General features: G+C 43.7%; 1 protein-coding gene across 1 annotated transcript in view; it reads left to right on the forward strand.

Moving 5' to 3' along the window:
- Nucleotides 1-12836, forward strand: part of LOC306912814 (pyrin-like) — a gene marked incomplete at both ends in the record, with an annotated part of 20614 nt that extends 7778 nt beyond the window's left edge. The window contains 2 exons of the mRNA XM_079489270.1: nucleotides 2376-2542; nucleotides 11873-12836. Coding sequence (XP_079345396.1) covers nucleotides 2376-2542; nucleotides 11873-12836 — 1131 coding nt within the window. The remainder of the gene's footprint in view (nucleotides 1-2375; nucleotides 2543-11872) is intronic.
- Nucleotides 12837-25948: the final 13112 nt, after the last annotated feature.

Consider the following 25948-nt stretch of genomic DNA (forward strand, 5'->3'; position numbering starts at 1 on the left):
CGCACGCACGCACGCACGCACGCACGCACGCACGCACGCACGCATCGCACGCACGCACGCACGCACGCACGCACGCACGCACGCACGCACGCACGCACTCTTCTTTTGCATATTCAACGAGCGGCAGTGTACTATAATCTCCTTGGTGCGGCCCCACGGGGGCGTGGCCCCACGGGGAACGAAGAGGATAGCTTGAAGAGTTCATCTGGCGCTCCGACGCGTGTTTATCACATCAAGACCGCGACAGCAGAGATGAGTCACTACTGTGGATTCTATGTCCACTTCAAACCGTTATATTAATTGGCTATTCGAAAATAGCAGATCTACAAGCTCATAGCGCGGCACGAAGTGATGCGCTACAAGCTTGTAGATCTGCTATTTTCGAAAAATCGTGATAAATCTTTGAATATATATTATTTTAAAAGTGAACATTCTGTAGTACTGAAATCTTTGCTTCTGTGGGGGTCCCTGGAACTATAAATATTTTGAGATAGGGGGGGTCGGTGGCTTGACATGAAAAAGTTTGAGAACCACTGACAGAAATGAACGTATGTTTTTTTTCAGCAGACTTTTCAGAAGTTAGGATTACTATAGGAATACTATAGGAGATATTAAGGATTACTATAGGAGATATTAAGGAGTACTATAGGAGATATTAAGGATTACTATAGGAGATATTACTATAGGAGATATTACTATAGGAGATATTAAGTATAGAATCGACCTCAGGTCTCGATGGGTTATCCTGGCCCTGGCGAATGGGGGGGGGGGGGGGGGGTGTGTGTGTGTGTGTGTGTGTGTGTGTGTGTGTGTGTGTGTGTGTGTGTGTGTGTGTGTGTGTGTGTGTGTGTGTGTGTGTGTGTGTGTGTGTGTGTGTGTGTGTGAGAGAGAGAGAGAGCAGGTATATGCTGGACGTGCACATACATGATTTATTTGGCTTATACTCTCCGGGGGGGAGGGGGGGGGGGGGCAGGGACGTCCTTCAGTCCGAGTCGCAGCTAGGGGTTCAATCTGTGCTCTCTCTCTCTCTCTCTCTCTCTCTCTTTCTCTTTCTCTTTCTCTTTCTCTTTCTCTTTCTCTTTCTCTTTCTCTTTCTCTTTCTCTTTCTTCTCTTTCTCTTTCTCTTTCTCTTTCTCTTTCTCTTTCTCTTTCTCTCTCTCTCTCTCTCTCCCTTCATGGAAGATGTGTTTGTGTAAGAAGAACTCACTGACTCACTGTACTGTTGATATTGAAAGCAAATCTTGATTTATTTCTTTTGAATATATTTTAATTTAGTTTGGGTCACATTTTATTCGACTGAACGGTTTTAGTGTTGGCCTAGTTTTTTATCACAAGATTTTAGTCGACTAAATCTACAGTTGATTCCGTCGACAAAAACATATTTTGGCGGGCCTTGATGGCGTCGCCAATGGCTTGGTTGCTGTGACTTGTTGTGAGCTTGTAGGCCTAGAGCACGCAACCAAGTGTAAAATGTTTAGTTCTACTGGATCTATTGTCCACTAGTCCCTCCCTGACATTTTAGTCTAGTCTGTATTTGTTGACAAATTGTCAAGTGCATAGTTTTAGAAGTCATCATTGCTTAGTTTTTATTTCGCTTTTATTTCATTTTCGTCAGTGAAACAATGGTACTCGACGAACAATTTTCGTCAAAGTTTTGGGACATCCGTCTTGAAACCGGGCCAATCCTGGCCGAACAGGGTCCATCTCGCCATCCTCCCCTGACCAATCAGTCCATCTCGCCATCCTCCCCTGACCAATCAGTCCATCTCGCCATCCTCCGTTGACCAATCGGACGCACTGATTGCTGTCATACATCAGTCATCAGGGAGGATTATTATTTCCTAATGAAAACGTTTCCAGTTGCTTCCATGATCGCCCTGTTCTTCCGTTCACTCTGAGAATTCGATCCAAAATCAATGGCGTGCGACAGACGGCGTGTGAGTGACCGGGAGGAGTTCCTGACCTCTGTCAAAACAAGAGGATGTGTAATTCATAAGGAGCCGTTCAATGGCTGCGGTTTGAAACCCTGCAGCGGAGTTCAGAGTGTCACCACTCCAACAAGGACCTGGCATTGATCCTGGGCCAGGTTTTCACTCCCAACAAGGACCTGGCATTGATCCGGGCCAGGTTTTCACTCCCAACAAGGACCTGGCATTGATCCGGGCCGGGATTTCACTCCCAACAAGGACCTGGCATTGATCCGGGCCAGGTTTTCACTCCCAACAAGGACCTCTCGCATTGATCCGGGCCAGGTTTTCACTCCCAACAAGGACCTGGCATTGATCCGGGCCAGGTTTTCACTCCCAACAAGGACCTGGCATTGATCCGGGCCAGGTTTTCACTCCCAACAAGGACCTGGCATTGATCCGGGCCAGGTTTTCACTCCCAACAAGGACCTGGCATTGATCCTGGGCCAGGTTTTCACTCCCAACAAGGACCTGGCATTGATCCCGGGCCAGGTTTTCACTCCCAACAAGGACCTGGCATTGATCCTGGGCCAGGTTTTCACTCCCAACAAGGACCTGGCATTGATCCGGGCCGGGTTTTCACTCCCAACAAGGACCTGGCATTGATCCTGGGCCAGGTTTTCACTCCCAACAAGGACCTGGCATTGATCCGGGCCGGGTTTTCACTCCCAACAAGGACCTGGCATTGATCCGGGGCCAGGTTTTCACTCCCAACAAGGACCTGGCATTGATCCTGGGCCAGGTTTTCACTCCCAACAAGGACCTGGCATTGATCCGGGCCGGGTTTTCACTCCCAACAAGGACCTGGCATTGATCCTGGGCCAGGTTTTCACTCCCAACAAGGACCTGGCATTGATCCGGGCCGGGTTTTCACTCCCAACAAGGACCTGGCATTGATCCGGGGCCAGGTTTTCACTCCCAACAAGGACCTGGCATTGATCCGGGCCAGGTTTTCACTCCCAACAAGGACCTGGCATTGATCCGGGCCAGGTTTTCACTCCCAACAAGGACCTGGCATTGATCCTGGGCCAGGTTTTCACTCCCAACAAGGACCTGGCATTGATCCGGGCCAGGTTTTCACTCCCAACAAGGACCTGGCATTGATCCGGGCCAGGTTTTCACTCCCAACAAGGACCTGGCATTGATCCTGGGCCAGGTTTTCACTCCCAACAAGGACCTCTCGCATTGATCCGGGCCAGGTTTTCACTCCCAACAAGGACCTCTCGCATTGATCCTGGCCGGGATTTCACTCTCGTCTGACAGAGAGCCATCTAATAGAAGAGTTGCGATATTGAGGGGGCAGAAAACAGCCTGGTCACGTGGTGCATGTACTCGCGCGAGCCCATATAGAGTCTAATGGATTCCGTAAACCTCCGGTTGTCCCTGTTCACCAGTAGAAATCTAGGTAGAAGAGGGTAACCAAGTACACTGTACTGTACCATGTTTTGAGGTACTTTTAACTTTACTGGAAATATTTACAATTTTCAGTGCTTTTCCTTCTACTCCTGTAATCCTATACTCCACTACAATTATATGAAAACTTTAGCTACTATAGTTACTTTGTAGATCTCGAAAACACGCACGCACGCACACACGCACGCACGCACGCACGCACGCACGCACGCACGCACACAGACGACTGTTATTAGACGTGTCTTCCTGTAAGCGGCTCCTTTTTGTTTGGTCCTCATCCTGATTGCGTGAAATAAAACGGGCTGTTGGCGTTTTATGTTCACTCGTGTTTGATGTGATGAGGATTTTATTAAACGCATTAAAACATGTCCGTTTTGAGACCGACGGATCAATGAATGGGCCTTTAATTAATTTGAACACAGACGATGAAAAGAACCCGTAATAATCCAGGCTGGCTGTCAGCATGCTGTAGATTATAATAATAATAATAATAATAATAATAATAATAATAATAATAATAATAATAATATTAATAATAATAATATTAATAATAATAATAATAATAATAATCCAGGCTGGCTGTCAGCAGGCTGTAGATTATAATAATAATAATAATAATAATAATAATAATAATAATAATAATAATAATAATAATAATATTAATCCAGGCTGGCTGTCAGCAGGCTGTAGATTATAATAATAATAATAATAATAATAATAATAATAATAATAATAATAATAATAATAATAATAATAATAATAATAAAATAAAGCAAACAACCTCGTTTATACAGCAGTATAGCAGCAACGCCTTATTAACCAATTTAGACCTGAGGACGATTCTACAAATGCCTTCTAAATCATGTCAATATGTCCTTGACATCTTCATGTCAAGGACCCCCAAAAATATATGTAATTGGCCGCCGACCCCCCATCTGAAAATATGTTGTTCCAGGGACCCCCCCCCCCCCCCCCCCATTCAAAATGTTCGCTCTGAAAGAATATATATCCAACAATTTTCAAAAATAGCAGATCTACAAGCTTGTAGTGCCGCGCTATGAGCTTGTAGATCTGCTATTTTCCAACAGCTAAAGTATAACACAATGCTTAAAACACCAACGGGGGTTCCCGTCCTGAACGGATTAAAACAGAACCATCCCTCGGCCACTTATAGAGAGCTAGAGCGATAATAAATACACTGCATTGTGTGCGCGGTTGTTTATTCCTGACAATTCTGTCGTAACTTTGTATAAGTGAGACAGCTGTAAAAATGTAGTCTGAAATGTAGTCTCCAAACCCTGCAGTCAGAATCCGTAGAGAATCTGTAGAGACGACTTACATTAACAATGTGGATGTTGCAGTGCGGGACACAGACACACGCACACACACACACACACTGTCCCTAACAGAACGAGACAGCATTGCTGCGCATGTTTAACAGGGAATTGCTTCGTGGCGCCGCAATCGGTGACATGTTTATCCTCACTTTCTGTGCATGTGTTTGTGCGTGCGTGCGTGCATGCACACACATACATATGGAAGTATATGTATGTGCGTGCGCCTGTCTATATACTGTTATGTGTAAGCACGTGTGCTTTCTTGCACCGGTGATTAGAATTTGCATCCTGGTGTAGCATCCATATGTAGCAGGACTACATATGCTGTAGCCCTGCTGATAGTACAGAGGGGAGACGGACCCTCTTATTAGGGGGACTTTAATGCGATGCCCAGTCATGCCCCCCCCCCTGTCGAGACCTTGTTGGGATTCCAAACGACCTCCCCGTCCTCATTTCCTACAGAGTGCCTCTACGCCTGGTGCACAGCAGCACCTGGCCCCATGCATGCATCTCCTCAGCTGGGAGGAGTCGCCTCAATCTGTCGCCCTCCTCCAACGCATGAACAGACCGCTGGCTTTCAACAGAACACGTTATGATAATCCTCGCCGCATGGCCCTGTAGCATGGTACGGACACGAGCTGCATGAGGCTTTTCGAGTAATATCGCCGGCCGATATACCCCGTAGAGCGCATACTTTTTTCAGCGCCATATTATTAAGTCGCCTGGCGTCTTTTAGCCGGCCGGTGGGGGGCATGGCATGCACGTGTTGGGGTGGGGGGGGGGGGGGGCACGCGCCGTGTTGGTTTCGTCGATTAGAACTACTAGCCCTTACCCGTTGTGAGATATTGCCCCCCCCATGCGCCCTGGGTGTGTTTTCGCATGTTTTATTCACTAATAAATTCATTATTCATTTACAATTTGTTGGCTTCGTTAAGACCTCCATATTATTATGGTCAATGCCTGTGTGAAAAGTGGGAGCGATTGGTGCAGGCGGTGAGGAGATACGGCGGTGTTTCTGACAGACACACAGACAGACAGACAGACAGACAGACAGACTGACATTGACTGAATTATAGTATGATGATAAAGAGAAGTGTTCGTCGACTACCTTTTTTAACTGACGAAATAAAAAACTAGAATTAAAACTGAGCTATAATGACTAACACGAAGAGTCAACAAATACACAAATACACAGACAAAAATGTCAGGGAGGGACTAGTGGAGAGGAGATCCAGTAGAACTAAATGTCAGGGAGGGACTAGTGGAGAAGAGATCCAGTAGAACTAAATGTCTGGGAGGGACTAGTGGAGAAGAGATCCAGTAGAACTAAATGTCAGAAGATATTGAGGTATATTATGATGTACATTTTCCCTTCATTGTCAATGGCGTTCAAAACAAACATTGGACTAAAGACAAACATTAAACCTGTGTATAGGAGGGGCTAGCGCCCCTCAAAAATGATGCAACGCGTGCGTGAGTCATGAATCAGTTTTGGAATATCTCGAAGCATTTGAGATCAATTTAGGTTACATTTTAGAATGGGTTCAGTCTCTATTAAAACACTGACTTTATTTGTTCCTGCGCTCCTGGAGAGAAAGATTAGTGTTGGTTTTTGCCCGTGGGGGGAAATTCTTGTCGGGTTTTTTGGGGGTTTTTTTTGGCGTTTAATTACACAGATGCTTATACCTCCAGGCGATTGGAAGTGACTGACAATAATTGGTTAAAGGATTTTCTTGGCGTCGGTTCCACTTCTGGAGTTTTCTGAAAAACCCATGTTTCTATGTCAAGGACCCCCAAAAACATATGCATGTATTTGGCCGCCGACCCCCATCTGAACATATGTTGTTCCAGGGACCCCCCCCAGAAATATGTTGTTCCAGGGACCCCCCCCAGAAATATGTTGTTCCAGGGACCCCCCCAGAAATATGTTGTTCCAGGGACCCCCCCCCCAGAAATATGTTGTTCCAGGGACCCCCCCAGAAATATGTTGTTCCAGGGACCCCCCCCAGAAATGTTGTTCCAGGGACCCCCCCCAGAAATATGTTGTTCCAGGGACCCCCCCCAGAAATATGTTCTTCCAGGGACCCCCCCCCCCCCCAGAAATATGTTGTTCCAGGGACCCCCCAGAAATATCTTGTTCCAGGGACCCCCCCCAGAAATATGTTGTTCCAGGGACCCCCCCCAGAAATATGTTGTTCCAGGGACCCCCCCCCCAGAAATATGTTGTTCCAGGGACCCCCCCCAGAAATATGTTGTTCCAGGGACCCCCCCCCAGAAATATGTTGTTCCAGGGACCCCCCCAGAAATATGTTGTTCCAGGGACCCCCCCCCAGAAATATGTTGTTCCAGGGACCCCCCCAGAAATATGTTGTTCCAGGAACCCCCCCCTGAAATATGTTGTTCCAGGGACCCCCCCAGAAATATGTTGTTCCAGGGACCCCCCCCCAGAAGCAAATATTTGAGTTAAAAACATTCGCTCTGAAAGAAATATACATTCAAAGATTTGCGACACATTTTCACGATTTTTCAAAAAATCAGATCTACAAGCTTGTAGCGCGGCACTCGGTGCCGCGCTACGAGCTTGTAGATCTGCAATTTTTTGAATTAATTAATATTAAAAGGTCCATTCTTTTTTCGGCATTTGAGCCATTCAAAGATAGCGTGGGCACTCAGTGCCACGCTACAGTACAGTACTACCGTTGCCCAGCGGTGGAGCCTGCAGAACCACTGTGGCTCAAGAATCCACCACTCCGGAATGAAGTGTCTGGTGCTGGGAGTCTGGTGCAACGCACAGGTCCTCGCAGTACTCCTGGTGAGAGCAGGAGTGGACCTGGTGAGACGTAGGAGGGGCCCGGACAGGAGGCAACCCACAGAGCCTAGTCCCTCCACTTACCAGAATAGTACCTCTCAGTCCCGGCATAGTAGTTCCGGAGTGGTTCCAACGGATTGTGTGGCCCCCTGGTCTTTCCCTAGTGGTCTGATCGAGGGTAGCTACTGGGACGTAAGTCGGGACTTGATCACCCCGGCTGGGTCACCCGAGTGAGGGGTATGATGTTCGAGAGACCCGAAACCCCGATGACCTTGGGATACATCACTGAGGATACGTCCCAGTTGCATCCAGGCAATGTTATTTTCGTTCAGAAGATAGATGCTGATGTAGATTTCCTAAAAAGAAATCACACCCGTGTGAAGTGAGGGGCGCTCTTATCATCGTACATCATCATGCATCATCTCATACTGGCCAATATGTGATTGGTTAGCTGATTTGCTCGTTTACATATGACGTACATTTTCCCTTCAATGTCAATGGCGTTTAATGTTTTGATGTTTCATTTATGTCATATTTAGCGGAATTCTGACGTAATTTCTCTGTTCATCGTCAATGGCAAATCTTGAGACATGTTGGGACTAAAGCTGTTTATAGCGACCCTTAAAAAGGCATATCGCAAGCTCTGGTTGGTCAGTCTGTAAAGCCGGGCGGAACTCTATATTTGGGCTGGACTGACCTCATGTTTGATGATGTCATCAGATTCCAGTCAGCTTGACTTAAAAGCCGATGACACAGAGTGTTGAAGCACTTCTAATCTCAGCTTGAAGGGATGGTGTCTGCTGGTAGTCTCCTGTCTGAAGAGCACTTACGTTGTGCTATCTGTCTGGACGTGTTCTCTGATCCAATCAGCACTCAATGTGGACACACCTACTGCAGAACCTGCATCGCACATTACTGGGACAGTAAGGATGTGTGTCAGTGTCCACTCTGTGCAAAGATCTTCACTATCAGACCAGAGGTGTCTGTGAATACTTGCATTTCTGAGTTGGTTCAACGGTTCAGGAGTCGCAAGCTGACTACGACTAAGACGAAGCAAAGCAAAGCAAAGACTGAGGCTGAAATCCAGAAGATGATCCGGGAGAGACAAGTGAAGATTCGGGAGGTCAAACGCTCAGTAGAGCTCAGCAGGATGGATGCAGACACAGTGATAGCCGTCAGTGTGCATGTCTTCACTGATCTGATCAGCTGTATTGAGAGAAGCCAGGCTGAGCTCATTGGTGTTATTGAAGAGAAGAAGAAAACCATAGAGGACAGAGAAGGCTTAATATGCATAATAATAATAATAATAATTATATATTATTTGTATTATTATTATCACTCAGCTGAGGCAGCTCTCACACACTGAAGACCACCTCCACCTCCTCCAGAACGTCACATCCATCACCACCCCTCCACCCACCAAGGACTGGACAAAGGTCAATGTCCATCAGTCTTCATATGTGGAGGCTGTGAGGACAGCTGTGGCTCAGCTGGAGAAGAGATGAGGAGGACCTAGCAATATGCAGTGGATGTGACCGTGGACCCTGATACAGCACAAACTCATGATGGAAACGTATGGAAGAAACCCCCAGGTACAAACTCTGCCCCTCTGATCATCTCTCCTGTCAATGTGGTCGCGCTGAACAGGGACGGAGGGAACATGGGGCGGCGGTGGCTCAGGGGTAGAGTTTCCGGATGGTAACCGCAAGGTCACCAGTTCGAACCCGGTGGGCTTTGATTGATTGATTGAAAATTGTATTAACAGTTTGCAGAATTACAGTACATTTCAAGCACAAACTCAATACAAAGGCTGTTAACTGTGAGTGGACGACCCAATTAAGCATTACACTTGTTTACAACAGGGTCCACCATGTTCAATTCATCAAAACATTTAGAGACGTACAAATAGACACTTCTATATAGACAAAGAACAGTACAGGAATTCATCATAATGGAGGTAAAAAGGGAAAAGAAACATATACAGTGAGGGGAAAAAGGGGGGCGCGGTGGGGGGGATTCAGATTTTACGGGGGCCAGTTTCGAATTGCAGCCATCCGTAGGTGCCCTTTGAGAGCGGTTTTGAAGGAGTCAAGGGGCTCCCCCAGAGTTAGTGTCTAAGTGTCCTTGAGCAAGACACTGAACCCCTAATTGCTCCTGATGTGCTGGTTGGTGCCTTGCATGGTTTCCGCCGCCATCGGTGTATGAATGTGTGTGTGAATGGGTGAATGTAATGCACAATCTATGTAAAGCGCCTTGGATAAAGGAGCTATATAAATGCACCATTTACCATTTATGTCCTCCCCTCCAACTTGCAAAAAGAGAAAACCATGAAGTTGTCCCTCCAGTAAAATCTCTCCTGTCAACATTGATGCCATTTATCTTGGTAGAGATCGGCTTCGTGTCGGTGGTTAAACACCCTGTCGGATCAGGAGATCGGAAATCGTGGCCGATCATTTTTAAATGATCGAAAAAAATTCCATAAAAAAAATATTACTCATCAAAATATATTGAAGTACAGCAATACATGGCAACTTGAACTACTCTACAATATTTCATCATGACTTTTCACAAAAAAACAAAAAATGATTTCCTGGGGGGAGGGAGGTGAGGGGGGGGGTTCAGTTCTGGACAACTGTGGCTCCGACAAACTCGACACCGGGCACTGCACCCCCTGTGGTGGGGTGGAACGTGTTGGTCGAATTTGAAGTGGGTGGAGCGAACGGTTCTGGAGTTACGTGGATTACAGACGTACAGACGTACATACAGACGTACAGAGACTTATTGGTGTATTTATAGTTGGGAGATAGATGATGATAGGATGTAGATTTACGAAAAAAACAAATCACACCCGTGTGAAGTGAGGGGCGCTCTTATCATCGTACATCATCATGCATCATCTCATACTGGCCAATCAGAATACCTGTTGCCTGTGATTGGTCATCTTATTTGCTCGTTTACATATGACATACATTTCCCCTTCAATGTCAATGGCGTTTAATGTTTTGATGTTTCATTCACGTCATATTTAGCGGAATTCTGACGTCATTTCTCCGTTCATCGTCAATGGCAAATCTTGAGACATGTGGGGACTAAAGCTGTTTATAGAAGGGGCTAGCGCCCCTTAAAAAGGCATATCGCAAGCTCTGGTTGGTCAGTCTGTATAGAGCACCGAAGTCTGACGTCACTTTCAGTAGAGGGCACCAACACACAGGTTCATGTATTCTTTTATTTGCATTGAAATCTCCATAGGGCGATTTTAGGTCGCTTCATATAAGAACTGTGTTTGAAAAATAAACCGACCACCCCGGCCTTTCTGTCAGGGGAGTGGCTGTGCGTCGTTATTGATGTCCATTCATATTTGATACAGTCAGTTTCTGGAGAAAATGGAATTAATGTGGCCGCAAAAGCCTTGAAACTACATATGAAGGCAATGTCGCTGCTAATATACGTCACGCCCAGCTCGACTCGTACTAACCACGAAACATTAAATATCAATAAAATAAAAATAAAAATAAACGTAATTGACATTCAGTTTATGTTGTGCGACGGGCAGATGCAGCCACCCGCCTACCCGGAAATGTAGTCTCTGGGTTGTTTTACTCGTTTCTAACGCTTATTTTGTTACTCTTTGGGTATATTTGTACATTTCCACCTTCAGTCGATGCTTCATATCCATATGAGTGAAAAGGCCGGGGTGATCGGTTTATTTTTCAAACACAGTTCTTATATGATGGAGATTACAATGCAAATAAAAAGTACATGAACCTGTGGACTGACGCCCTCTACTGACAGTGACGTCAGGACTTCGGTGCTCTATAGCCGGATGGAACTCCATATTTGGGCTGGGCTGACCTCATGTTTGATGTCATCAGATTCCAGTCAGCTTGACTTAAAAGCCGATAACACAGAGTGTTGAAGCACTTCTAATCTCAGCCTGAAGGGATGGCGTCTGCCGGCAGTCTCCTGTCTGAAGAGCACTTACGTTGTGCTATCTGTCTGGACGTGTTCACTGATCCAATCAGCACTCAATGTGGACACACCTACTGCAGAACCTGCATCACACATTACTGGGACAGTAAGGATGTGTGTCAGTGTCCACTCTGTGCAAAGATCTTCACTATCAGACCAGAGGTGTCTGTGAATACTTGCATTTCTGACATGGTTCAACAGTTCAGGAGTCGCAAGCTGACAGAAGAATACGAAGCAAAGACTGAGGCTGAAATCCAGAAGATGATCCGGGAGAGACAAGTTAAGATTCAGGAGGTCAAACACTCAGTAGAGCTCAGCAGGAAGGATGCAGACACAGTGATAGCCGTCAGTGTGCAGGTCTTCACTGATCTGATCAGCTGTATTGAGAGAAGCCAGGCTGAGCTCATTGGTGTGATTGAAGAGAAGCATGAAACAACAGAGGAACAGGCTGAAGGCTTCATCAAAGATCTGCAACAGGAAATCACTCAATTAGAGGAGAGAATCTCTCAGCTGAGGCAGCTCTCACACACTGAAGACCACCTCCACCTCCTCCAGAACGTCACATCCATCACCACCCCTCCACCCACCAAGGACTGGACAAAGGTCAATGTCCATCAGTCTTCATATGTGGAGGCTGTGAGGACAGCTGTGGCTCAGCTGGAGAAGACACTCGGTCAAGAGATGAAGAAGCAGCTGTGTGATGCTGAGCTGAGGAGGATCCAGCAATATGCAGTGGATGTGACTCTGGACCCTGATACAGCACATCCTGACCTCATCCTGTCTGACGATGGAAAACGAGTGTATGATGGAGACGCAGAGAATGATTTCCCAGAGAACAACCAGAGATTCTCTACATATGTCTGTGTCTTAGGAAAACAAGGCTTCTCCTCAGGAAGGTTTTACTACGAGGTCCAGGTTGGAGGGAAGACTGACTGGGGTGTAGGAGTGGCCAGAGAGTCCATCGACAGGAAGGAAGACCTCACATGTCCCCCCAACATTGGTTACTGGACTATAGGACACGATGATGGAAATAAGTACTTTGCTGCTGCTGACCCTGATGGTGTCCTCCTACCTGTAAGGGAGATGGTCCAGAAAGTGGGAGTGTTTGTGGACTATGAGGAGGGTCTGGTCTCCTTTTATGATGTGGAGACCAGAGTCCACCTTTACTCTTTCACTGGCTGCTCCTTCACTGAGAAACTATATCCATTCCTCAGTCCCTGTCTTAATGATGGTGGTACAAACTCTGCTCCTCTGATCATATCTCCTGTCAACGTTGTCGCGCTGAATAGGGACGGAGGGAACATGTCTTCCCCTCCAACTTCCAAAAGAAGAAATACATGAAGTTGTCCCTCCAGTAAAATCTCTCCTGTTAACATTGATGCCGATCTTGGTAGAGATCGGCTTCGTGTCGGTGGTTAAACACCCTGTCGGATCGGGTGATCGGAAATCAGGGCCGATATGTCCTTTTCAAATGATCGGAATCGGATCGGGAGCCCAAAAATAGTATCAATATTATAATCCATATCATGATATTATATTGTCTGTGATTTGGGATATTGTACTATTGTGATATGGCATAAACGTGTTCTAAAAATATAAATATCGAATCGGAAGAAAATCGCTATCAGCAGATGCTTCAAATCAAATGATCGGAATCGGATCGGGAGCAAAACAACGTGATCGGGACATCCCTACTTGTCGGTGTTATCTCCCTACAATGACCACCTATAGGCAGACATTATCCCTTACATAACATTCCAGTGATAAGTAAACCTACTGGTGATTATCGCTTGATGACATTCAAAGGTGGTTATTAACATTAACATTCAAAGTGGGATATTAATATCAACATTAAAAGTGGGTTATACCATCACTAAACACGGGTATATTTTAACCAATGTAAAATATTCCATAAAAAAAATATTACTCATCAAAATATATTGAAGTACAGCAATACATGGCAACTTGAACTACTCTTCTTTAATATTTCATCATGACTTTTCACAGAAAAACAAAAAAATAGATTTCCTGGGGGAGGGAGGTTCTGGACAACCGTGGCTCCGACAAACTCGACACCGGGCACTGCACCCCCTGTGGTGGGGTGGAACCAAGGGGCCAATGAGGCGCTCCAACGTTGAAGCACTGGGCCCTAGTGGTAAGAGGAAGGACTGCAGGCGGACCCGTGGATTCATGACGAGGAAACCCCGTGCAGCTGGGCTTTAACACTTTAACACTTCCACTGACATGAATAGCGGAGGGGGCGGAGCTTCATGAATAGCGGAGGGGGCGGAGCTTCATGAATAGCGGAGGGGGCGGAGCTTCGCGCCAGATCAGTCTCTATCCTTCTTTATACTCTATGGGTGGAACGTGTTTGTCCAATTTGAAGTGGGTGGGGCGAACGGTTCTGGAGTTACGTGGATTACAGACGTACAGACGTACGTACAGACGTACATAGACTTATTGGTGTATTTATAGTTGGGAGATAGATGCTGATAGGATGTAGATTCACTTTAAAAAAAATCACACCCGTGTGAAGTGAGGGGCGTCTTGAGACATGTGGGGACAAAAGCTGTTTATAGGAGGGGCTAGCGACCCTTACAAAGGCATATCGCAAGCTCTGGTTGGTCAGTCTGTATAGCCGGGCGGAACTCCATATTTGGGCTGGACTGACCATGTTTGATGATGTCATCAGATTCCAGTCAGCTTGACTTAAAAGCCGATGACACAGAGTGTTGAAGCACTTCTAATCTCAGCTTGAAGGGATGGTGTCTGCTGGTAGTCTCCTGTCTGAAGAGCACTTTGTGCACGTTTCACGTTGTGCTATCTGTCTGGACGTGTTCTCTGATCCAATCAGCACTCAATGTGGACACACCTACTGCAGAACCTGCATCGCACATTACTGGGACAGTAAGGATGTGTGTCAGTGTCCACTCTGTGCAAAGATCTTCAATATCAGACCAGAGGTGTCTGTGAATACTTGCATTTCTGAGTTGGTTCAACGGTTCAGGAGTCGCAAGCTGACTACGACTAAGACGAAGCAAAGCAAAGCAAAGACTGAGGCTGAAATCCAGAAGATGATCCGGGAGAGACAAGTGAAGATTCGGGAGGTCAAACGCTCAGTAGAGCTCAGCAGGATGGATGCAGACACAGTGATAGCCGTCAGTGTGGAAGTCTTCACTGATCTGATCAGCTGTATTGAGAGAAGCCAGGCTGAGCTCATTGGTGTGATTGAAGAGAAGCAGAAAACAACAGAGGAACAGGCTGGATGCTTCGCGATAATAATAATAATATTAATAATAATTATTATATATTATTATTATCTCTCAGCTGAGGCAGCTCTCACACTCTGAAGACCACCTCCACCTCCTCCAGAACGTCACATCCATCACCACCCCTCCACCCACCAAAGACTGGACAAAGGTCAATGTCCATCAGTCTTCATATAATAATAATAATAATAATAAAAATAACTTTATTTATAGAGCACCTTTCATGACACGAGTGCAGCGCAAAGTGCTTTACAAGACAAATAAAGTACAAAGTATATAAAACTAAAAATATCAAACAACATAACAATCAAGACACAATCAAAGTACAAAACAAATGCCAAAAACACCAAACAACATAAAAAATGCTTAAAAAGACAATGAAATAGGTAAAACAGTGAGTCAACAAATAATTAAAATACAGCGTGGGGCCACAGTCAGCCCAATGCATGGGCAGCGTGGGGCCACAGACAGCCCAATGCATGGGCAGAGAGTGGGGCCACAGACAGCCCAATGCATGGGCAGCGTGGGGCCACAGACAGCCCAATGCATGGGCAGAGAGTGGGGCCACAGACAGCCCAATGCATGGGCAGCGTGGGGCCACAGACAGCCCAATGCATGGGCAGTGTGGGGCCACAGACTGCCCAATGCATGGGCAGTGTGGGGCCTCTCCCTCTCCCTCTCGCTCTCGCTCTCGCTCTCGCTCTCGCTCTCGCTCTCGCTCTCGCTCTCGCTCTCTATCTCTCTCTCCCTCTCCCTCTCCCTCCCCCCCTGTCTCTGTCTCTGTCTCTCTGTCTCTCTATCTATCTCTCTCCCTCTCCCTCTCCCTCTCTCTGTCTCTGTCTCTCTGTGTCCCCCGGCCCCTCCAGGCATATAAAGTATGCAGTGCAGTCGTGAATGAAAAAAAAAAAAAATGCTCGTCCACAGAAAGTCAGAATCATACGAGATGTCAAGGTTCATGCCGGTAGCAAACCGATGTATAGTTAAAGAACGGAATACAGGCTCTGTCTAAGTGTCTCTAGTCTCTGTGTCTCTAAGTGTCTAAGACACAGAATACAGGCTCTGTCTAAGTGTCTCTAGTCTCTGTGTCTCTAAGTGTCTAAGACACAGAATACAGGCTCTGTCTAAGTGTCTCTAGTCTCTGTGTCTCTAAGTGTCTAAGACACAGAATACAGGCTCTGTCTAAGTGTCTCTAGTCTCTGTGTCTCTAAGTGTCTAAGACACAGAATACAGGCTCTGTCTAAGTGTCTCTAGTCTCTGTGTCTCTAAGTGTCTCTAGTCTCTGTGTCTCTAAGTGTCTCTAGTCTCTGTGTCTCTAAGTGTCTCTAGTCTCTGTGTCTCTAAGTGGCTCTAGTCTCTGTGTCTCTAAGTGTCTCTAGTCTCTGTGTCTCTAAGTGTCTCTAGTCTCTGTGTCTCTAAGTGTCTCTAGTCTCTGTGTCTCTAAGTGTCTCTAGTCTCTGTGTCTCTAAGTGTCTCTAGTCTCTGTGTCTCTAAGTGTCTCTAAGTGTCTCTAAGTGTCTCTAGTCTCTGTGTCTCTAAGTGTCTCTAGTCTCTGTGTCTCTAAGTGTCTCTAAGTGTCTCTAAGTGTCTCTAAGTGTCTCTGTGTCTCTAAGTGTCTCTAAGTGTCTCTGTGTCTCTAAGTGTCTCTAAGTGTCTCTGTGTCTCTAAGTGTCTCTGTGTCTCTAAGTGTCTCTGTGTCTCTAAGTGTCTCTGTGTCTCTAAGTGTCTAAGTGTCTCTAAGTGTCTCTGTGTCTCTAAGTGTCTCTGTGTCTCTAAGTGTCTCTAAGTGTCTCTAAGTGTCTCTAAGTGTCTCTGTGTCTCTGTGGCTCTGTGTCTCTAAGTGTCTCTGTGTCTCTAAGTGTCTCTGTGTCTCTAAGTGTCTGTAAGTGTCTCTGTGACTCTAAGTGTCTCTGTGTCTCTAAGTGTCTCTAAGTGTCTCTAAGTGTCTCTAAGTGTCTAAGACACAGAATAACTCCTCAATACTTCCGTGACCCTTCCCTACGGCATGGGGGTTCTCACCGTTGTTGGCTGGGGACCCCCTCTGGGGACCCCCTGGAATGCTTTGGCCATGTCTCTGGGGACCCCCTCTGGGGACCCCCTGAAATGCTTTGGCCATGTCTCTGGGGACCCCCTCTGGGGACCCCCTGAAATGCTTTGGCCATGTCTCTGGGGACCCCCTTTGGGGACCCCCTGGAATGCTTTGGCCATGTCTCGACCCTCCCCACCCCAACTGACTAACCTTAATAATAGAGAAAATAATATCATAAATAAATACTGAAAACAGATATAATCATTAAAGAAAGTTTATGCATGTACTACGTGTAAACTTTTTTCCAGCCATTCAGTTGCAAAAAAATAATAATAATTTGGCGACCCCCCCCCCCTGAGGGGTCGTGACCCACGGGTTGAGAACCCCTGCCCTGTACGGAACCGTACATGTCCGTCCATGTGATGTCAGAACCATTTACAGGCACGTGGACACATAGACATCAAAGGGGGGCTTCAGCCCCTGCCCCTTTTACCCCGTCTGTAAAACAACTGCCCTCTCCAGAACAGAAATGCAAAATGCCCCTCCTCTCCTTTCCATGCTATACCGGAAGGCAGCATTCAGGAGAATTGCTTTTTTTACCGAGGTCTCCTGAACCTGAACTCAGTATTTTGCGTTGAACACATTTTTTTCTCGAAATCCACGTCGTACACACCGCATCTCCACTAGCTATAAAGAGTGCTGGGTTTCGCCACCGAAAATAATAAAATAGCAGATCTACAAGCTCTCAACGCGTCGCAGCGTGACTCGTTGAGAGCTTGTAGATCTGCTATTTTTGTGATAGTAGATGTTTTGTGATTGTAGATTCATTGTATTCTTATGTCCCAAAGTGCCCTCTTACGGCCCCCGCCCCTCCAACACTCTCTGCACGTCTCTGCCCATTTTCTAAATGTGGTGCGTTCTGCCCGCTGCGCAAAAAGCATGGAATACGGATGTATTATACAGGAAACTCCCGTTAAACTTTCCAACAAACTCCGGTAAACTCCCCTATTGTACCATCACACCTGTATATTACCGTATATTACTGTATATGTACCATCACACCTGTATATTACCGTATATTAACTGTATATGTACCATCACACCTGTATATTACCGTATATTACTGTATATGTACCATCACACCTGTATATTACCGTATATTAACTGTATATGTACCATCACACCTGTATATTACCGTATATTAACTGTATATGTACCATCACACCTGTATATTACCGTATATTAACTGTATATGTACTATCACACCTGTATATTACCGTATATTAACTGTATATGTACCATCACACCTGTATATTACCGTATATTAACTGTATATGTACCATCACACCTGTATATTACCGTATATTAACTGTATATGTACCATCACACCTGTATATTACCGTATATTAACTGTATATGTACCATCACACCTGTATATTACCGTATATTAACTGTATATGTACCATCACACCTGTATATTACCGTTTATTAACTGTATATGTACCATCACACCTGTATATTACCGTATATTAACTGTATATGTACCATCACACCTGTATATTACCGTATATTAACTGTATATGTACCATCACACCTGTATATTACCGTATAATAACTGTATATGTACCATCACACCTGTATATTACCGTATATTAACTGTATATGTACCATCACACCTGTATATTACCGTATATTAACTGTATATGTACCATCACACCTGTATATTACCGTATAATAACTGTATATGTACCATCACACCTGTATATTACCGTATATTAACTGTATATGTACCATCACACCTGTAGATTAACTGTATATTAACTGTATATGTACCATCACACCTGTATATTACCGTATATTAACTGTATATGTACCATCACACCTGTATATTACCGTATATTACTGTATATGTACCATCACACCTGTATATTACCGTATATTACTGTATATGTACCATCACACCTGTATATTACCGTATATTAACTGTATATGTACCATCACACCTGTATATTACCGTATATTAACTGTATATGTACCATCACACCTGTATATTACCGTATATTAACTGTATATGTACCATCACACCTGTATATTACCGTTTATTAACTGTATATGTACCATCACACCTGTATATTACCGTATATTAACTGTATATGTACCATCACACCTGTATATTACCGTATATTAACTGTATATGTACCATCACACCTGTATATTACCGTATAATAACTGTATATGTACCATCACACCTGTATATTACCGTATATTAACTGTATATGTACCATCACACCTGTATATTACCGTATATTAACTGTATATGTACCATCACACCTGTATATTACCGTTTATTAACTGTATATGTACCATCACACCTGTATATTACCGTATATTAACTGTATATGTACCATCACACCTGTATATTACCGTATATTAACTGTATATGTACCATCACACCTGTATATTACCGTATAATAACTGTATATGTACCATCACACCTGTATATTACCGTATATTAACTGTATATGTACCATCACACCTGTATATTACCGTATATTAACTGTATATGTACCATCACACCTGTATATTACCGTATAATAACTGTATATGTACCATCACACCTGTATATTACCGTATATTAACTGTATATGTACCATCACACCTGTATATTACCGTATATTAACTGTATATGTACCATCACACCTGTATATTACCGTATATTAACTGTATATGTACCATCACACCTGTATATTACCGTATATTAACTGTATATGTACCATCACACCTGTATATTACCGTATATTAACTGTATATGTACCATCACACCTGTATATTACCGTATATTACTGTATATGTACCATCACACCTGTATATTACCGTATATTACTGTATATGTACCATCACACCTGTATATTACCGTATATTAACTGTATATGTACCATCACACCTGTATATGACCGTATATTAACTGTATATGTACCATCACACCTGTATATTACCGTATATTAACTGTATATGTACCATCACACCTGTATATTACCGTATATTAACTGTATATGTACCATCACACCTGTATATTACCGTATAATAACTGTATATGTACCATCACACCTGTATATTACCGTATATTAACTGTATATGTACCATCACACCTGTAGATTAACTGTATATTAACTGTATATGTACCATCACACCTGTATATTACCGTATATTAACTGTATATGTACCATCACACCTGTATATTACCGTATATTACTGTATATGTACCATCACACCTGTATATTACCGTATATTACTGTATATGTACCATCACACCTGTATATTACCGTATATTAACTGTATATGTACCATCACACCTGTATATTACCGTATATTAACTGTATATGTACCATCACACCTGTATATTACCGTATATTAACTGTATATGTACCATCACACCTGTATATTACCGTTTATTAACTGTATATGTACCATCACACCTGTATATTACCGTATATTAACTGTATATGTACCATCACACCTGTATATTACCGTATATTAACTGTATATGTACCATCACACCTGTATATTACCGTATAATAACTGTATATGTACCATCACACCTGTATATTACCGTATATTAACTGTATATGTACCATCACACCTGTATATTACCGTATATTAACTGTATATGTACCATCACACCTGTATATTACCGTTTATTAACTGTATATGTACCATCACACCTGTATATTACCGTATATTAACTGTATATGTACCATCACACCTGTATATTACCGTATATTAACTGTATATGTACCATCACACCTGTATATTACCGTATAATAACTGTATATGTACCATCACACCTGTATATTACCGTATATTAACTGTATATGTACCATCACACCTGTATATTACCGTATATTAACTGTATATGTACCATCACACCTGTATATTACCGTATAATAACTGTATATGTACCATCACACCTGTATATTACCGTATATTAACTGTATATGTACCATCACACCTGTATATTACCGTATATTAACTGTATATGTACCATCACACCTGTATATTACCGTATATTAACTGTATATGTACCATCACACCTGTATATTACCGTATATTAACTGTATATGTACCATCACACCTGTATATTACCGTATATTAACTGTATATGTACCATCACACCTGTATATTACCGTATATTACTGTATATGTACCATCACACCTGTATATTACCGTATATTACTGTATATGTACCATCACACCTGTATATTACCGTATATTAACTGTATATGTACCATCACACCTGTATATGACCGTATATTAACTGTATATGTACCATCACACCTGTATATTACCGTATAATAACTGTATATGTACCATCACACCTGTATATTACCGTATATTAACTGTATATGTACCATCACACCTGTATATTACCGTATATTAACTGTATATGTACCATCACACCTGTATATTACCGTATAATAACTGTATATGTACCATCACACCTGTATATTACCGTATATTAACTGTATATGTACCATCACACCTGTATATTACCGTATATTAACTGTATATGTACCATCACACCTGTATATTACCGTATATTAACTGTATATGTACCATCACACCTGTATATTACCGTATATTAACTGTATATGTACCATCACACCTGTATATTACCGTATATTAACTGTATATGTACCATCACACCTGTATATTACCGTATATTACTGTATATGTACCATCACACCTGTATATTACCGTATATTACTGTATATGTACCATCACACCTGTATATTACCGTATATTAACTGTATATGTACCATCACACCTGTATATGACCGTATATTAACTGTATATGTACCATCACACCTGTATATTACCGTATATTAACTGTATATGTACCATCACACCTGTATATTACCGTATATTAACTGTATATGTACCATCACACCTGTATATTACCGTATATTAACTGTATATGTACCATCACACCTGTATATTACCGTATATTAACTATATGCTGCTAAACTTGAGGTTTACGGGCAAAATGCAGTGCCCATAATTGCCCGTTAACTCCTCTTTTCATGCAGTGACTGTTATGCTGTCATATTACTGTTATGTTACTGTTATGCTGTCATATTACTGTTATGTTACTGTTATGCTGTCATATTACTGTTATGTTACTGTTATGCTGTCATATTACTGTTATGTTACTGTTATGCTGTCATATTACTGTTATGTTACTGTTATGCTGTCATATTACTGTTATGTTACTGTTATGCTGTCATATTACTGTTATGTTACTGTTATGCTGTCATATTACTGTTATGTTACTGTTATGCTGTCATATTACTGTTATGTTACTGTTATGCTGTCATATTACTGTTATGTTACCGTTATGCTGTCATATTACTGTTATGTTACCGTTATGCTGTCATATTACTGTTATGTTACTGTTATGCTGTCATATTACTGTTATGTTACTGTTATGCTGTCATATTACTGTTATGTTACTGTTATGCTGTCATATTACTGTTATGTTACTGTTATGCTGTCATATTACTGTTATGTTACTGTTATGCTGTCATATTACTGTTATGTTACTGTTATGCTGTCATATTACTGTTATGTTACTGTTACTGTCATATTACTGTTATATTACTGTTATGCTGTCATATTACTGTTATGCTGTCATATTACTGTTATTATAATATTATCATATTACGTAGAATGTTGTGCCGAAGTGTTGTGGGGGAAAAAGCAAATATACTGTAATCATTTCATCCGTTGACCACGTGTGAGCGTATACAGTCTATAGCCTCTATGTGTGTGAGCGTATACAGTCTATAGCCTCTATGCGTGTGAGCGTATACAGTCTATAGCCTCTATGCGTGTGAGCGTATACAGTCTATAGCCTCTATGCGTGTGAGCGTATACAGTCTATAGCCTCTATGCGTGTGAGCGTATACAGTCTATAGCCTCTATGCGTGTGAGCGTATACAGTCTATAGCCTCTATGCGTGTGAGCGTATACAGTCTATAGCCTCTATGTGTGAGCGTATACAGTCTATAGCCTCTATGCGTGTGAGCGTATACAGTCTATAGCCTCTATGCGTGTGAGCGTATACAGTCTATAGCCTCTATGTGAGCGTATACAGTCTATAGCCTCTATGTGTGAGCGTATACAGTCTATAGCCTCTATGCGTGTGAGCGTATACAGTCTATAGCCTCTATGTGTGAGCGTATACAGTCTATAGCCTCTATGTGTGAGCGTATACAGTCTATAGCCTCTATGTGTGTGAGCGTATACAGTCTATAGCCTCTATGCGTGTGAGCGTATACAGTCTATAGCCTCTATGTGTGTGAGCGTATACAGTCTATAGCCTCTATGCGTGTGAGCGTATACAGTCTATAGCCTCTATGCGTGTGAGCGTATACAGTCTATAGCCTCTATGCGTGTGAGCGTATACAGTCTATAGCCTCTATGTGAGCGTATACAGTCTATAGCCTCTATGTGTGAGCGTATACAGTCTATAGCCTCTATGCGTGTGAGCGTATACAGGCTATAGCCTCTATGCGTGTGAGCGTATACAGTCTATAGCCTCTATGCGTGTGAGCGTATACAGTCTATAGCCTCTATGCGTGTGAGCGTATACAGTCTATAGCCTCTATGCGTGTGAGCGTATACAGTCTATAGCCTCTATGTGTGAGCGTATACAGTCTATAGCCTCTATGTGTGAGCGTATACAGTCTATAGCCTCTATGTGTGAGCGTATACAGTCTATAGCCTCTATGTGTGAGCGTATACAGTCTATAGCCTCTATGCGTGTGAGCGTATACAGTCTATAGCCTCTATGCATGTGAGCGTATACAGTCTATAGCCTCTATGTGTGAGCGTATACAGTCTATAGCCTCTATGTGTGAGCGTATACAGTCTATAGCCTCTATGTGTGTGAGCGTATACAGTCTATAGCCTCTATGTGTGAGCGTATACAGTCTATAGCCTCTATGTGTGAGCGTATACAGTCTATAGCCTCTATGTGTGAGCGTATACAGTCTATAGAGCGTTGCAGTCCCGCCTCCTACCCTGGACCAGGAAATGAAACCCAATGCATTTTCCTCATAGACATTTCTTAAAGTATTTATTTAAAGACGGTTACGCCGCGGACAAAGCCAACTCGAGTCGTGACAACTCATGACAACACAAACAATATTTTGGACCAAACAAATAATTAGAAAGAAGAAAAAAACGGCAGGTTACAACACTTTTTTTGTTGTTTTTCTTCTTTGTAATTATTTGTTTGGTCCAAAATATTGTTTGTGTTGTCATGAGTTGTCACGACTCGAGTTGGCTTTGTCCGCGGCGTAACCGTCTTTAAATAAATACTTTAAGAAATGTCTATGAGGAAAATGCATTGGGTTTCATTTCCTGGTCCAGGGTAGGAGGCGGGACTGCGACGCACTATAGCCTCTATGCGTGCACAATGTTGCGCATGCAGGGAATCATTCTGGTATACAGCTGGCTGTATAATATATAGGCTACTGTATGTGGCTATACAGAACTGTGCATAACATATTTATTGTTCATGAGAATGCCAATTAAAAACATAATGTATACTGTTTTTCCGCATTTACAGTGTTTTGACTTTCCAGCAGTTAAAATGATCTGTGGACCTTTCTTCAAATGGTGTGTGTGTTTGTGTGTTTGTGATCATGTGTGTGCATGCTGTGTGCGTGTGTGATATTTGCATATCACCGGTATGTAAATTTCTAAAAGGCCACACTGAGGTGAATCTACTGCTCACATCATTGGAAGAAAGAAATAAACTCAACGTGCCGCTGCACCGCGTAAACAGAATGGGCACATATAAAGTACTGTGTAATGAACTGGGGGTCCTCAGGGGTCCTGGGGGAGTCCTCGGGGGCCCTCGGGGGGTCCTCGGGGCCCTCGGGGGGTCCTGAGGGGTCCTCGGGGGTCCTGGGTTGTCCTTGGGGGGTCCTGAGGGGTCCTCGAGCCAAGCGAGACCTCCCTTCCGGGGGCCTGCAGCAAGCCCCCAGTAAGACTATACCCAACGTTGAAGCTGCCACTCACTACCTACTGGCGAAAAGTGGAACTGCAGCACGTTCATGGAGGTGGACGGACGTTCATGACGCTCATGACGTTCATGACGCCCCGGACCTCAAATTTGAGGTCCGGGGTTAAACTTCCGCTCGCTCGAGCCATTGAGTTATAATTGTACTTCCGGCAGTCTTCCGGGTGCTTCAAAACGCCACTGAGCAACTTCTATTGAAATGAATAGCGGGTTCGGTCTCTAACCTTTTATTACTCTATAGCCTGTACATTGACTTTTGTTCTTCAAGTAGCCTACATTTAGTCTTCAAGTAGCCTACATTTAGCCTTCAAGTAGCCTACATTTAGTCTTCAAGTAGCCTACATTTAGCCTTCAAGTAGCCTACATTTAGTCTTCAAGTAGCCTACATTTAGTCTTCAAGTAGCCTACATTTAGCCTTCAAGTAGCCTACATTTAGCCTTCAAGTAGCCTACATTTTGATGCCAATACGTTTTGCACTTATACTCAAGTACATTTCGAGTTCCGGACTTTTAGTTAGAGTGTACTGGACCTCCATATCCTCGGTGGTCTGAGAGGGGCTGTGTCGGGGGGCTGCAGTGTGACTGGGTGGTCTGAGAGAGGGGCTGCAGTGTGAGGTCTGAGAGAGGGGCTGTGTCGGGGGGGCTGCAGTCAGTCAGTCATCTCTCAGCGCCCTTCGCCCCTCTGTGTCTAAAAGCAGTTCCTCGGCGCGACCCTCTAAAATTGATTCCCTGACCCGCACCACCTCCTCACAGCCGTCGCCCCCCCCTCCCCCCCCACCCCCCCTCTTCATCCCTCCTAACCCAGACGAGCGAATGGCGTGCGGTCGTGGCCAGCCAGCGGAGCCGGGAGAGAAATGCCTCCCGTTTTAACGCGTTTAGACCTTGAGAACCCCCAAAAAAAGATATGTCTTCTAAATACTCACAGTTTTCTGAAAAATGCATGTTCTACATTTCTCCCCAAAATTATATGTATTTGTCTGTGGACCCGCCCCCATCTCAAACTATTTCCCCAGAAGCAACTTTAAATGTGTATAATTCGAAGATGTGCAAAGATTGCAGATCTACAAGCT

Source organism: Electrona antarctica, assembly GCF_951216825.1.
Source record: "Electrona antarctica genome assembly, chromosome: 20".
NCBI classification, from domain to species: domain Eukaryota; kingdom Metazoa; phylum Chordata; class Actinopteri; order Myctophiformes; family Myctophidae; genus Electrona; species Electrona antarctica.